At 55.6% G+C, this 13,331-nt stretch overlaps 1 protein-coding gene across 14 annotated transcripts in view; it reads right to left on the minus strand.

The window, feature by feature from the left end:
* Positions 1-961: 961 nt before the first annotated feature.
* The window catches only part of MCF2L (MCF.2 cell line derived transforming sequence like), a 200,410-nt gene continuing 188,040 nt past the window's right edge, over positions 962-13,331 (minus strand). For 8 of the 14 annotated variants that reach the window (XM_017861786.1, XM_017861787.1, XM_017861790.1 and 5 more), the window contains 11 exons: positions 13,055-13,276; positions 12,692-12,784; positions 12,076-12,154; positions 11,852-11,918; positions 10,655-10,773; positions 10,230-10,322; positions 9,142-9,216; positions 6,004-6,125; positions 4,224-4,336; positions 4,054-4,157; positions 962-3,931 (listed from right to left, as the gene is read on the minus strand). In XM_017861786.1, the coding sequence (XP_017717275.1) occupies positions 3,846-3,931; positions 4,054-4,157; positions 4,224-4,336; positions 6,004-6,125; positions 9,142-9,216; positions 10,230-10,322; positions 10,655-10,773; positions 11,852-11,918; positions 12,076-12,154; positions 12,692-12,784; positions 13,055-13,276 (1,173 nt within the window). In that variant the 3' untranslated portion in view covers positions 962-3,845. Of the gene's footprint in view, positions 3,932-3,976; positions 4,337-5,492; positions 5,621-6,003; positions 6,126-9,141; positions 9,217-10,229; positions 10,323-10,654; positions 10,774-11,851; positions 11,919-12,075; positions 12,155-12,691; positions 12,785-13,054; positions 13,277-13,331 lie in introns of those variants that run through there. The other 6 variants (XM_017861795.1, XM_017861797.1, XM_017861800.1 and 3 more) reach the window with 4 other exon arrangements.

Raw genomic sequence — 13,331 nt, forward strand, 5'->3', positions numbered from 1 at the left:
AAAAAAAAAAAAAAATTAAAAAAAATTAAAAATAAAAAAAAAATTTGCTGCAAAGATTTTGTTATACTTTATTTAGTTAAAGAAATTTTCTTCTACTCCTCGTTGGCCTAACATGACAAGTACATGTTGAATAAAAATTGAATTACTGTTTTGCCTTTGTTAAGATGGTGATTTTCCCCTTTACTTTGTTAATATGGCAAATTATAGCCCATATTAACTACCCCTTGCATTCCTGGGATAAATTTACTTGCTTAGAATGTATTACTTTTACTTATAACATACAATTGGGTTTTATTTAATTATATTTCATTTGGAATTTTTGCATTCATCTTCATAATTTTATTTTTTCTTACATTATCTTTTTGTTTGGTTGATTTTGAGAGACAGGGTCTTGCTCTGTTGCCCAGGCTGGAGTGCAGTGGTGCCATCATCATAGCTCACTGCACTGCAGCCTTGGACTCCTGGGCTCACTTGTAAGGTCTCAGCTTCCCAAGTTGCTAGGACTACAGGTGTGCCCCACCATGCCCGGCTAATTTTTAAATTTCATGGAGAGATGGGGTCTTGCAATGTTGCTGGTCTCAAACTCCTGGTCTCAGACAATTCTCCCACCTCGGCCTCCCAAAGTGCTGGAAGTATAGGTGTGAGCCACCTGGCCCAGCTGATTTTTTCTTACATAATCTTTGTCAGGTTTGGGTACCAAAGTTAAACTTGATTCATAACTTTATTGAGTTGCTTTTTCTTGTTATATTCTTTTAAATAGTTTTATAAATATTTTGTATGCTTATAAAATCGCCTAGGTCTGGTATCCGTTTGGTTTTTTTTTTTTTTTTTTTACTGCAATGTAATTTCTGTCATTGTTATTCATCAACCCAAGTATTTTATTTCTTCTTGACCCAATTCTAACAATTAAATCCTATTTCTCTATTTTCAAATATATTGGCAGAAAGGTGTTCATAATGGCTCATATTTAAAAATTTTTATTTGATATGGAATGTCTTAGGTTTTCTATAAATTAGTCAGTTTTATTGGATTTTTCAGGTACAAAGTTTGAGTTTTACTTTTGATTTTGTTATTCTCTTTTCTCAACTGTCCTAATTGACAGAAGTATTTAAATACTTTCTTTGGGTTACGCTGGTCTTATTTTTTGGCTTAAATGGTTTAGTCGTTTGTTTTGTCGTGTATAAAATCAGACACCACTAAGCTGTCGACGCCAATCTGAGCTGGCCATGGCTGTTTCCTCACGTGGCTCTGCGCACTCAGTCCAGTTCTAGAGAGCCGACTCCCCGCATCCCGTGAGTTAGAAACAAGCTTTTAAATTGCCAAACACTGTTTCAATGATCGTGCCATTGTTCTGTAAATATTTTGCTTGTGCTCCATGTGTGCTGGAAAATAACGCAGATTTCTCTGCTTAGGGACGAACAGGCATCACTTTTCGTGACAGTCAACATCTCACCCCGACTGCCAACTTTGCTGTGTTTTGAGCTTTACAGTCAGTTGCTTACGAGTTCCTGATTGCCATGCAGCCCCCCTTTACTCTATGAACTGTCCTGAATTCCATTTCATGTCGATACTGCTACATCAGCTTTCTTATGGTTAGTGTTTGTCTGTTCTGTCTTCTTTTATTTTAAATCTTCAATCTTTATATAATTTTGCTTGATGGTCTCTAAGCAGTGACTTGTCATGTCTGATCTGAGGCTCTTCCAGGAGGCCAGCGTAAGATGATCATGTCTGTTGTGAGTCAGACACATCTGGGCTGTCTCTTCTGTCATATGTTGTTTCCTGTTCACCATGCTGTCCCATTTCTCCACCCTTCCCTTCTTCTACTGCATCAATACCCTCTCTTTACGCTCCCTTTCCTGGTCTGGAGCGTATTGGCTGCATTGTGATTCTGTAATGGTTCCTCTACGCTTCCTCTGCTGCCTTTGCGTTTCCGACACGCACAACCTTGTTGCTGTTTTGTTATCATCGCTGTCTGACAGAAGAAAGCAAAGGGGTTGGTTGGTGCCTGAGCCGCACACTGGGCCCTGCTCACTGCAGGCTTCTTTTCTGTCCCAACAATGACTTGCCAGGTGCAAGCATGGCGCACTGCAGCCCTGGAAACCCTGACCGCTAAGATGTTCTGTGTCTTGACAGACAAAGGCAGATGGCAGAAGTTGCTGATATTTATTCAAACTTCATCCATACAATAAAGAACTCTGCTTTTAAAATTCCATTTACATCAGCAGTTTAAAAAAAAGTGACAATGGATGAAACATGAAGCTGTAAAGTGCCTTTATGAGGAGGGTCACACAAGGGCGCGCAGCTGCGCGATGAGACGGAGGCACCGTGCCTGCACAGTACATCAGGGACATCGCAGGACACAGCACGTTCCAGATAACTTACACATCAGAGGAAAAACTACCGAGTTTCTGCACGCTTCCTATTGATTCCGCACCCTGGAGGTCTGGCCAGTGACGGCTGCAAGCCGCCTGGAGGGAAGCGTGAGGGGAATGCAGCCACGCCCGCCTCCACTGTGCTGGGACTGGGAACCGTGAGGCTGTGAGGCGGCGCGTCCAGCAGCACGGGGACAGCGAATATGTCCTCTCCAGCAAGACACACACGTACACACATGGTCAGAGGTGCACACATACCAAAACATCTGCAGACTAGACACTGAAAGGCTTTAAAATAACAGAATATGTTTCTGAAACACAAGAAGGGGTAAAACAGGAGAGGTTTTCTTTCCAGTTCTGCTGTGACTTGAATAAAATACTCTCCCCACTTACACTTCTGTACTCAAGGGGGTCACCAGGTGGCAGGTGGACCTGGGTGGGAGGCAGGGGGTGTCTGGCGAGGGGAGCGGAGGTGCGGCCTCCGAGGAGGCTGCCGTGCAGTGAGGCAGGGGCGGGGCTCTCTGAGCTATGGTCAGCAGCACTGGTCCACGCGACACCCTGCAGAAACTGCATCTTTGTATTTTCTTTAAAAGCAATAAAAATATCCTAATTCAGTGAAGCTCTTCAAAAAAATCAAGTCCCTACTTTTTTTTTTTTTGTAGAAAAGAAAGTTAATTGTTTAAATTATAGTTTAAATTTTCTTTTGAAAATGAACCCTAGGTAGGTAAAGGAATCTCCTTGGCTTCTAACCGCTTTTGGTGGTGCAGACACCACCTGATGTCACCCAGGGACACGTTTTCACCCACCTGTGACCAGGGAGCTTCAGGGAGTGGCAGCCGTTCCCACGGGAGAGTCCCCCAAAGTCATTTAATGGTATAAACAGCGTGCTTCTATGTAAACCCCGGTAACAAAAAATAGTTTTCTATCAAATACAGTATCAAATTGTCATTTCATGTAAACACAGTGATTCCTGGTAAAGAATTGAGGCCAAAGTACCACAAAAAATGGCCATGGGATTGATCCCTGCTTAAAAAAAATCCTAAAACTTGTAAAAGAGAGAGAGTCCCCACGCCCCGCTCTCCTCAGGCCATTGGTCAATCATCCACTTCTGCCCAAGCAGCTCCACCATGGTCTGCCCGTGCCCTGAAAGCGCCGTCCGGAGGCAGAAGCAGCAGGGTGGAGCCAGGAGATGCCGCTGCCCGACGCCTCCTGCCCGGGGCTGTTCCCTGCGGCCCGTCCTCTGTGGGCTCTGGAGTCTCCGAGGAAGCCCCAGCGGGCCGGGGTCTTCCGTGGAACCAGCCTCTGCCCTGGAGGGGTCCTCTGCAGCCCGCACAGCCAGGCGCTCTGGGTCGGGGCGGTGAGGTGCCCCTTCCTCGGAACGTCCGGGGCACTGTGCCCTCCCCGTGCCACGCCAGCCCTCGCAGTGGCAGCCCCAGACAGCGCGCGGGTCTCCTGCGCCCACGCTGCGCGGCGCTACCCCTGCAGGTCGGAGAAGGGGGCCTGGCCGCCCTCGCTGCAGCTGGACGAGTTGCTCAGCACGGCCGACCCCGGGCTCGACTCTGCGGGGAGATCAGGCGGGGACAGCCTTCGGCGTCTGCTCTCCTGGGCACACGCGGAGCAGCTTCCTCGCACACGGGCCCTTGGCAGCGTCACGGGTGGGCTCGGGGCACGTGGGCCTTACCTGAGCTGCTCAGGCACTGGGCCGAGCCGGACGGGCCGAGCTGGACGGACAGGCTGCTGGCCGGCACCCAGCCCTCCTTGCCAGTGGTCGGGTCCCTGACGTACCTGCAAAGGGCGAGGGTCAGCAGCGGCCACGTGCGGGGCAGTCTGGGGGTGAGCACCGGGTCTTACCAAAGGCCCTCGTCGCCCTGCTGCACCAGCTCCACCACGTCCCCGCTCCTCACGACCAGCGCGTCAGGGCCTCCCTTCTCCTGGTCCGCCACGACCGTGTATTTACCCGGAACCTGGTGGGAGACGGGCAGGGGCACAGGCAGCATCAGCCCCAGAGCAGCCAGGCGGAGAGCTGGGCCTTAGTGCCCTGCCCCGTGGGAGCTCCTAGCCATGGCTGGCTCAGGGGAAGGGCACCAGCCTTAGGAGGAGGCCGCAGGTCATGACCACGTCAGAGGGGATGGAAAGCGTCTGTGAATCTGTCCTTGGGCCCAGCTGCCCCAGCCTCACGCTGGTCTCCACACAGAGCTCTCGGCCCCAGGGCCTCTGCACCTGCATCCCCACCTCCCGGAGGGCGCTTCCCTGCCTTCGGGTCTTATTTCCATGCTGCTTTGCTGAGGCCTTCCTTGGCACTCCGCGACTCGCCCCTCCTCTGCCCTCCCTCTCCCCTACAGCTGTCCTGCCCAACCTCCCCAAGCCTCACTCCTCTTATCTCCTCGCTGTGAGAGCAGAGGTTCCTGTCTGTGCTGTTTCCGCTTTGTCTCCAGGGCCTAGAACTGTGCCTGGCACACAGCAGACACTGCACAGATGTCATGGAACACGTTCCGCTGGGGAATGGGGAACCGGGAAGCAGCAGCTATTCCTACAGAGTGGGGAGATTCACAGCCTCCTGGTGCTGCGTGCGGTGGGCTGAGGAGGGCTGCTGCCGGCTGCAGGGCCTGGAGCAGGAGGACGGTGACGGGGCTGCCTGCCCTCACCCAGTGGCCTGTACTGGCTCCTGCCCCTGTGGTGCCCAGAGTAGCCGGGATCACACCCCACACTCCAGGATCATCCAAAGAATGAGATCCAAATCTCTCTCCAGGGCCCCTGCACCCTGGTCCACCAGCCTGTTTCCCCTCCTGCCACGTGGCCTCCGCCTCTGTGTTCCCCACGTTTGTTCTCACGCCTAGGCCTTCCTTTGTGCTGTCTCTGTGAGAGAGGCCGGCAGCCCTGAGGGCCCTCCCTACCCTTCCATGCCTGGCTTCTCTGCCCTTCCAGAGCCTCCGGGACCTGTCCCCTTTGCACCTCCAGCCTTGGTGCGTGGACCAGGCATAGCACAGAAGGTGCAGCAGACGCTTCTTGGTGTAACCCTCACTGGAATGACTAACACATGGCAGCTTTTTCTTGCTTCTGACATTAACAATGAATGTTGTTTCAAATGCAAATCCATGCTTAGCAGTCCCATTTTCTTACAAAATGAGAGAGAGTTGTGTGCAGTCAGGAAGGCTCAGCGTTCTGTGACATGAAGGGTAGTGGAGTGGGGGCTGCCTCCTCTGAGGAGTGTACCCGTGAGTGGGCTCTACAGGAGGCTGGGTGGGCACCTGGAAATTAACCCAGAAACACAAAGTGCCTGAGATAGAGGAACCAGGAGGAGCTAGGGCTGTGTCCTAAGACCCAGGCCTGGGTGGACCTTCCAGAGAGAGTCAGGAGGAGCTGAGGCTGCCCCTAAGACCCAGGTCCAGGTGGACCTTCTGGAGTCAGGAGGAGCTGGGGCTGCCCCTAAGACCCAGGCCCCAGGGGACCTTCTAGAGAGAGTCAGGAGGAGCTGGGGCTGCCCCTAAGACCCAGGCCTGGGTGGACCTTCCAGGGTTAGGAGGAGCTGGGGCTACGCCACAAGACCCAGGCCTGGGGGGACCTGCCAGAAGCACCCCAATCCCCGGAGGGCAGCCCCCATCCCAAGTGCCCGCAGGGAGGCCTCGGTTACCAGCTTCTTGAGGCCCAGCCCGCCGTCCTCCTCGGCGTCGGACGAGTTAATCTGCTCTTCTGCACTTGACCAGCCCCCGTCATCCTCAGGTGCCTCCAGTGAGTGTGAAGTTTTGCTCCAACCTGAGAGAGACAGAACTCGTGAGGGACCCCCTGGTGATGAGCTGCTGTCTGCATCCATCTGAGGTGAGGTCACCTAAGTCCCACAGACCCCCTGAGATGTGCACCGTGGGCCCCCAACATAGCCTGTCATCTTCCCTGCTACATAAAGAGCTGAGCAGGACACCCCTATAGGCTTCCAGAATGCCTGGCACGTTTCAGGGTTTGAGAGCATCTGCTTCCAGTTGCTGGGCTACCCTGTGGGAGACCTCAATCCCCAGGCCCTGGGGAAGCCACGCCCTTGTCAGGCAGGGCAGTGCCCCTTAGCCAGAAGGGAAGCGGCCTTCCTGCCACAGAGGACCCCCCAGGGCAGGTGTTTTCAGTGAGTGCCACAGTCATGTTCGACACCTGGCAGACCGAACCCGGAAGCAGTTTCTAAAAGCAACAAGTGAGGCCCACTGAGAGGGCCCGATGCCCTTGACCTATGGGATACTGAGGGCTATGGTCCCCACTGGCAAGAGAGTAGCCCCTGGCACAGTGGCACTGAACCAGAAGGCTGAGGCCACGCAGGTGCCGTGGCAGAGATGGGCTCCCACTGGCCACACAGCTCCAAGCGGGAGAAGAGGAAGGAGTTTCTTCCAGACTTGAGACCACACATGTCCCCCTCCCCGACCCAGTGTTCCTCCTGCCAGGTGCCCAGAGGACGGCACCCGCCTTTCCCATGTGGGGGAGATGGGAGACACCCTCGCAGCTGAATAAACACGCAAAGGCAGCAACCGGGCAGCAGGCCCAGCGCATCCCACCTGATGCCAAATGCATCAAGGCAGGACACATGCACTCTAGGGAAAAAGGCAGATGCTAATGGGATTTGAGTTTGGGCACAAACTGGTTCCAAATCCTATTTGGTGCCACTGGAAGCAAATGCTTCCTTGCGATGGGCGATGCGGGGCATGGGAAGGCTGACACTGCACTGGCAAGGAAAAGCTGGTGCTAAGCAGGCCTCTGCTGTCTGTGTAGAGAAGGGAGCTGGGCCTGGATGCCACCGTCAGCCAGCAGAGCATGGAGCCGCTCCCTCCACTCCACCTGAGTGCTTTGCCTTCTTGGGGTCACAGCTAGAGGTAGCTGAGCCTTCCAGGCACCAAACCAGGCCTGCATCTGTGTGAGAATTGAGGACTGTGATTTTCCGGTTGCAGACCTGCAGCTTGGCCTCCAGAGTGTACCTGCAGCTGCCCCCAGCAAGGGAGGCTGAGACACAGCACAGGATGGGGGCCCAGCTGCCTCCTCTACAGCAGCAGGGACTGGCCTGTGGGGTCTGGCTGCCAGCGTGCCCTCCCTGTCCAGGCCCCCAGTCGCTCTGAGGCACCATACCTGGGGCCTCTGGCCAGACAGAACCAAAAATCTGATTGAGGACAGTGGGAACAAAAAAAGGGTGGCTGCTGTGTATGCAGAGGAGCCAGCATGGCTCGGGTAGGACCTCACACACGAACCTCTCCACGGGGCAGCGAGGCCGGCCTGTGCAGGGTGATAACCAAGCGGCTCTGCCCCGGTGCCACCAGACACACAAAGGGATTCTTGAGCTGCCCTGGCCGTGGGTGCTTAGTGCTCCCCAGAGCCTCTCTGTGGGCCATCAAGAGCGCCGTGTTGGAATAGGGCACGGGGGAGGCCAGCAGCAAAACGCAGAGGTCTGATTGTGATGGGAACGGCAGCGCCTGGGAGCGGGCAGCCACAGGCCAGGCCAGTGGCACTGTCCCAGGAGATGGGGAATTCTATGTGAAGGCAGGAGGCTGGGTGATGGCCAGGATGGTACCCTCTGTTTTCTGTACAACAGCCATTGGCCTTTGCTCGATGGAGTCACCACCTGCAGGGCTTGGGGAGCGGGCGCTGGGCAGCGCCCCAGGCCACCCAGGATCACCTGGGCTCACTGCCACCACCTATGGCAGAAATGACCCAAGGGCAGTGGCCCGGCTTTACCACCACACTGGCTTCCTAGAGACCCCGCCAGGCTGCACCGTCTCATTCACGGACGAGGAGGCGGAAGTGGAGGCTGAGCTTGGCCAAAGTACAGCAGAAGCGGCGTTTGGCCCACAGGGCCAGCCCGGCCCACCTTCGCCACCAGGGACCGGCTCTGCCGGCTCCAGGTCACAAGCGGAGAGGGCTTAACAGACAAGAGTAGCCTCTCCCGGAAGACTGTCAATGGGGAAATGGCTCCCTTCTCCCAAGCTCCTGGGGCCTCCTGGGGCCTCGATGCAGCGAGCCGGGCGTCTACCCACTTGCAGGCAAGACGGTCAGGAACGCCGGGCCAGCTCCCTGCCTCTGAACTCACGCCCAGGGTGGCCACAGCTTCCGCCTGGCTCCATGGGGCTGGCAGTGTCATGTGAGGAGGCTCTGGAGGCAGGTGGGATGGGGAGGCTGGTTCTGCTTACACCCCTGGGAACCTTTGCAAATTATTTGAAAACTCAGGCCCCCTCCCTGCACCTGAGGGTCCTCAACAGGTCAGGGGAGGTCTCTGGACTTCTCAGGGCAGTTTTCACCCTCAGAATATAAGGGAAGCAGGAAACAAAGAAAGCTCAGGTTCCACAGGGAGCTCGGCCTTGCCGGCCCCAGGAAAGGAGGGTCTGGGTCGGCCCGCCAGTTGCTCTGTGATCCTAGCAGGTAGTGTTGGGGCAAACTGTGCTGCAGGGAATGGCGGGGAACGGGGTGCTCTATAGCCGACAGCAGCCACTGGGCAGTGAGACCCCACCTAGCTCCACCAGCACGGCTGGGTGACCAGCGCAGCAGCCGTGGCCAGCAGCCACTGACGGGGTGGGCAATTCCACAGGCTCCTGACAGACCTGCTGAGAGGAGTCGGCTGAGAGGCGTGCTGTCCTCAAGGACCTGTCGCCAGAGCATCACACACTGAACACAACCACGTGTCTGCCTCTGGAGCACAGAGACCCACACGAGCTTCCCCCTTAGGTGGCCTTGACGGCCACCCGACAGCAGCTGGGCCGCGCTTCCTGCCGACGCAGAGCGGGTGCCGTGCCCGAGGGTGCCACTCTACCTCGCAAACCAAAAGGAGTCGGGTCGCTCTTTACTTCATGCCGCTTGGCCTTTTTGTCAGGACTGGTAGGAGAAGCTGCAAGAGGAGGAGGAGGCAGAAATACAACCAGAGAGAGAGGGTGAGGAACGGCAGAGAGGAGGAGGAGGCAGAAATACAACCGGAGAGAGAGTGAGGGATGGAGGCGGCGAGGAGGCTGACCCACGCTTGTGCCGGGAGGGGACACCCACGTTGTGGCCCCTTTCCACTGATGAGAAAGGAGCTTCTGTGAGCAAAATGCAGGGAGCCGAGGGGCCGCGCAGTGAGGGAGGGGCCGGGAGGGCGTGGGACTGGGGGCTGCGGCACTCAGAGGCGTCCTTTCAGGGGCCGTCTCTAGGGATGTTTTCTTAGTTCTGCGCTAGCAGAGTTTGCAGCACCAGAATCTGTTCGTTTGTTTGTTTCAAGTTTCAAGCCAACTTAAAAGCATTTTTATAAATTGGAAAACACTCCTAATTCTCTGGAAAGAGCCATTGTCCACGCTGGCCTTCAGGGCTTCCCAGAGGAGCCGCCTGCACGCCAGGGCCGGCTTCCAGGGCCTCCTGGGCCTCCTGGGCCTCCTGGGCCCATTCCCCCACCATGTATTTCCCAGCACGGAGCTCTCGCAGGTGAGTAGGGCGTTAGACATCTGTCTCAAGGGTCCCGTCAGCCCTGTTCACAAGCAGATGCCCCAGAAGATGGCTGAGCGGCCTCTGTCACTGGGCAGAGCAGAGCCACGCAGCCGGAAAGGTCAGCACCCTGCAGGGAACTCTGAGAAGGCGGGGGTTGGGGTGCAGGGAGAGGAAGGAGGGGCCCTGGAAAGCCAAGTACAGCTCCCGTTTCTGAGCAAGCCTCCATTTGAAAAGCTCGCCTTCATTTTTCCAAAGGAAAGCCACCCCTAAAGGATAACTCTGGGTGTCTGTGTGTGAGACACAGCATCAGTGAATACGTGATCGGGTGGAAAGAAACGCTTTTGCGTGGCCGCCCTTGTGATGAAGGAGGCACGAATGGTCACACACGATGCATGACAGATGCCACCACGGTGAGGGTGGGTTTCGGGCAGATGCTACTTTTACCTTTCTGACCTTTGAGGTTAGCAAAGCCCTGCAGGGTAAAGCGCTTTCTGGAAAGCGCAGAGCTTTCTGAGGCAGAGCTAGTGACCGTGTCATCTATGAAGGAAGAGAAAAAAACCATGCAGAGGGCATCGCAACCCGGCGCGGAGGCGGGTCCAGCTGTTGCGGGGAGGGCCCAGGGCAGCTGCGGGTTGCACGCTGGGTCTTGGCCGGGGCTCTTTCTGGGGCTGACCTTGCTGACACGGGTGCAGAGCAACGGAGAGGGAGGGGCTCTTCTGTGAGGTCCTAGGGCTCTGTTAAGGGGGGAGCAAGGGGCCCTGAACGCTCTGCAAACCTTCTTCACACTGCAGGAAGCGCGTGTTTCTCGGACACAGTGAGCAGCTCCATGTGAGGCCTCCATGTGAGGCCTGGTCCCTGCACACACCCACCTTTGCTCTTTTCGGGGGGCTTTGGCAGTGGTGCTGAGCTGACATATCCCTCCAGGCTCAGGGGGTCTGTTTTCCTTTCTTCCAGCTTTTTGAGGTTCCTTGAGTTTCCTCTTGAGGGACTGATGACATCAGACAAATCAAAAAAGAAATAGTGTGTTGTCTGGTTAGTTTTTCAAAACGCGCTGAGGACCTGAGGCATTCAGATATCTCTCAGCACCCAGCCTGATGCTAAAGCAGCATCTCTTGCACGTTTTTTTTTTTTGAGATGGAGTCTCACTCTGTGGCCCAGGCTGGAGTGCAGTGGCCGGATCTCGGCTCACTGCAAGCTCCGCCTCCCGGGTTTACGCCATTCTCCTGCCTCAGCCTCCCGAGTAGCTGGGACTACAGGCGCCTGCCACCTCGCCTGGCTAATTTTTTGTATTTTTTAGTAGAGACGGGGTTTCACCGTGTTAGCCAGGATGGTCTCGATTTCCTGACCTCGTGATCTGCCCGTCTCGGCCTCCCAAAGTGCTGGGATTACAGGCGTGAGCCACCGCTCCCAGCCTCCTGCACGTGTTTCTAAGTTAAACCCGGACGGGCGGGATGAGAGCAGGCGCCCACCCTACTCACTCCAAAGTAGGAGGTTTGTTTTTCTCGGCGGGGGGGCGGGGTTGGCAGGGGTGTTTCTTTTGAAAACTACTGTTCTACAGATTATTTTTTAGGCCGTGTCTGTGTCCTGTTTCATGAATGATTAAAGGAAGCTTATATAAGAAACAGGATCAAGTGAAAAAAATAAGTCATGAATAAAATAAAGAAAAAACAAGGGAAGAAGAGATATGATGAAGCCACAGTCAGGATTGGAGTCTGAACTGTGCCCATACATGTGCTGGGCCATCAGCGTCGGGTCCCCACTGGGCACCCACTGTCTCAGGATCAGGAATGCTGGGGCGTGGCTGTGATCTGGACAGGCTGCGCACTGCCGTGCCGTGAAACAGCCCAGCCCGGGGAAGAGCTGGAGAGGGGCGGGCACTGCTGGAGGCACACATCTGGGAAATGTACCCTCTGGGACTGACCCATGAGCACATCAACACCAAGGGCCTCAAGGAAAACCCCAATAACCACGGGGTCCCACTGACAGAGGCCGAGGACCCTGGCGTGCAAATCCCCCACTCGGAGTGCTCCAGAAACACAGGCCTGCGGCGGTGTGTCTGTCCTCACCTGGTGCTGGTCGGGGCTGGCAGGGGCAGGCTCTGCGACTGCTCCAGCGTCCGGTGCTGGCTGGCTTCTGCAAGGAAGGAGCAGACAAACCACATGAATGAGCATCTTTACTTCAATGCCAAGGCGCCTTGCACACACAGGGACTGTGCGGTTGCTCTGAACACATGTAAAAATGCACCTGGAGAGGAAGCTACGGGAAAACGATCGCTTGAAGACAGCCTCACCTCGACAAGCCTGCAGCTGGCTGGTCAGCACTTTCCGAATTTCATTCACCCATGCGGCCTTAATCTCAGGAGTTGGTGCCTGTTTCCCCAAAAGAAACGCCAGGAGGTGAGTACTCAGGCCCCCGAGGAAACACACTTTGGTTTCACTCTCAGAACATCCAAGGATCATCTTTCTTAGGAGTCAAAGGTCAGATGGTTGCATGTGACGGGAGAGGAGGGAAGCGCTGCGGGCTGGCCCCGGGCTGCGGGACCCTCTGTCCCCATGCACGGGACTGACTGAAGAGGTGTGTCTGGCACTCAGGGCACAGCACCCTCTCCACCGTGAGAATCGGCCCTGTGTGCTGGACGTGTCCGCACACTTGCGCTGTCCAGGGACGCACGAGCTCCCCTGGGGAGGCCAAGCCCATTTCCTCGCAGCACCCCCTCTGATGTGTACTTTTCCCCGCATTTCATCCTGGGTCCAGCTCAGGGTGAAGACAGCCCAGGGCAGGACCCTGAAGTGCACAGCGGCTGCTCCTGGCCTCGATGCAACTTCATGGCAGATTCTAGCACTGGTTCCCGTGAGAAACGGTTCATGGCAATGTGGAAGAGGCCAGGGGCAGGGTGGGTGGCCCACCTGGACGATGTAGACCTCCTCACGCGCGTTGTACCAGATCTCGAACTTCTTAGCATCTCCCTTCACGTTCTCTGTAATGCCGACGGCGGCCATCTGCCAGCAGAGAGCGGAGACGGGGTTCGTGCCCACAGCGGACCCGCCGCCTTGTTTTAAAAAGGCGTTGGTGCAGGCACGAAATGATAGAAATACTTTGGGGATGGGGGCTAAGAATGGCAGAATCCCCACCCCATACCTAAGGATGAGAGCTGGGTGTCAGCATGGCCACCTCAGACCAAGGTCTGTGGCAATAGGGACCCAGTTACAGATTTCCCCCCATCGGGGTCTGTGGCCAGGAGCTGCTGCTGTGGACCTGGCCTCACTTACGTTTAAGGACTGCTTGTAGCTGTAGGAGGGGGCTTTCTCGTACCCCTCCCCATTCTCCTCCCGCTTCTTACAGAAGAGCACCGCCTTCTCGTGCAGGAACAGGTGCCGCTGCATGGGCTTGAACCTGGCCAGCTCCTTCACCTTGGTGTGGCCCCTCTTGTGGTCGGTCCAGACGCTGAACGAGCCTTGCATCAGCAGCTTGCCCAGGTCGCTGAGATTCCCCTAAATGTGCGACAGCAGGGGTGTGTTAGGAACGGGATGAGCGTGGGGCCATGGG

This window comes from Rhinopithecus bieti, unplaced genomic scaffold, assembly GCF_001698545.2.
Source record: "Rhinopithecus bieti isolate Rb0 unplaced genomic scaffold, ASM169854v2 scaffold_62034, whole genome shotgun sequence".
NCBI lineage: Eukaryota > Metazoa > Chordata > Mammalia > Primates > Cercopithecidae > Rhinopithecus > Rhinopithecus bieti.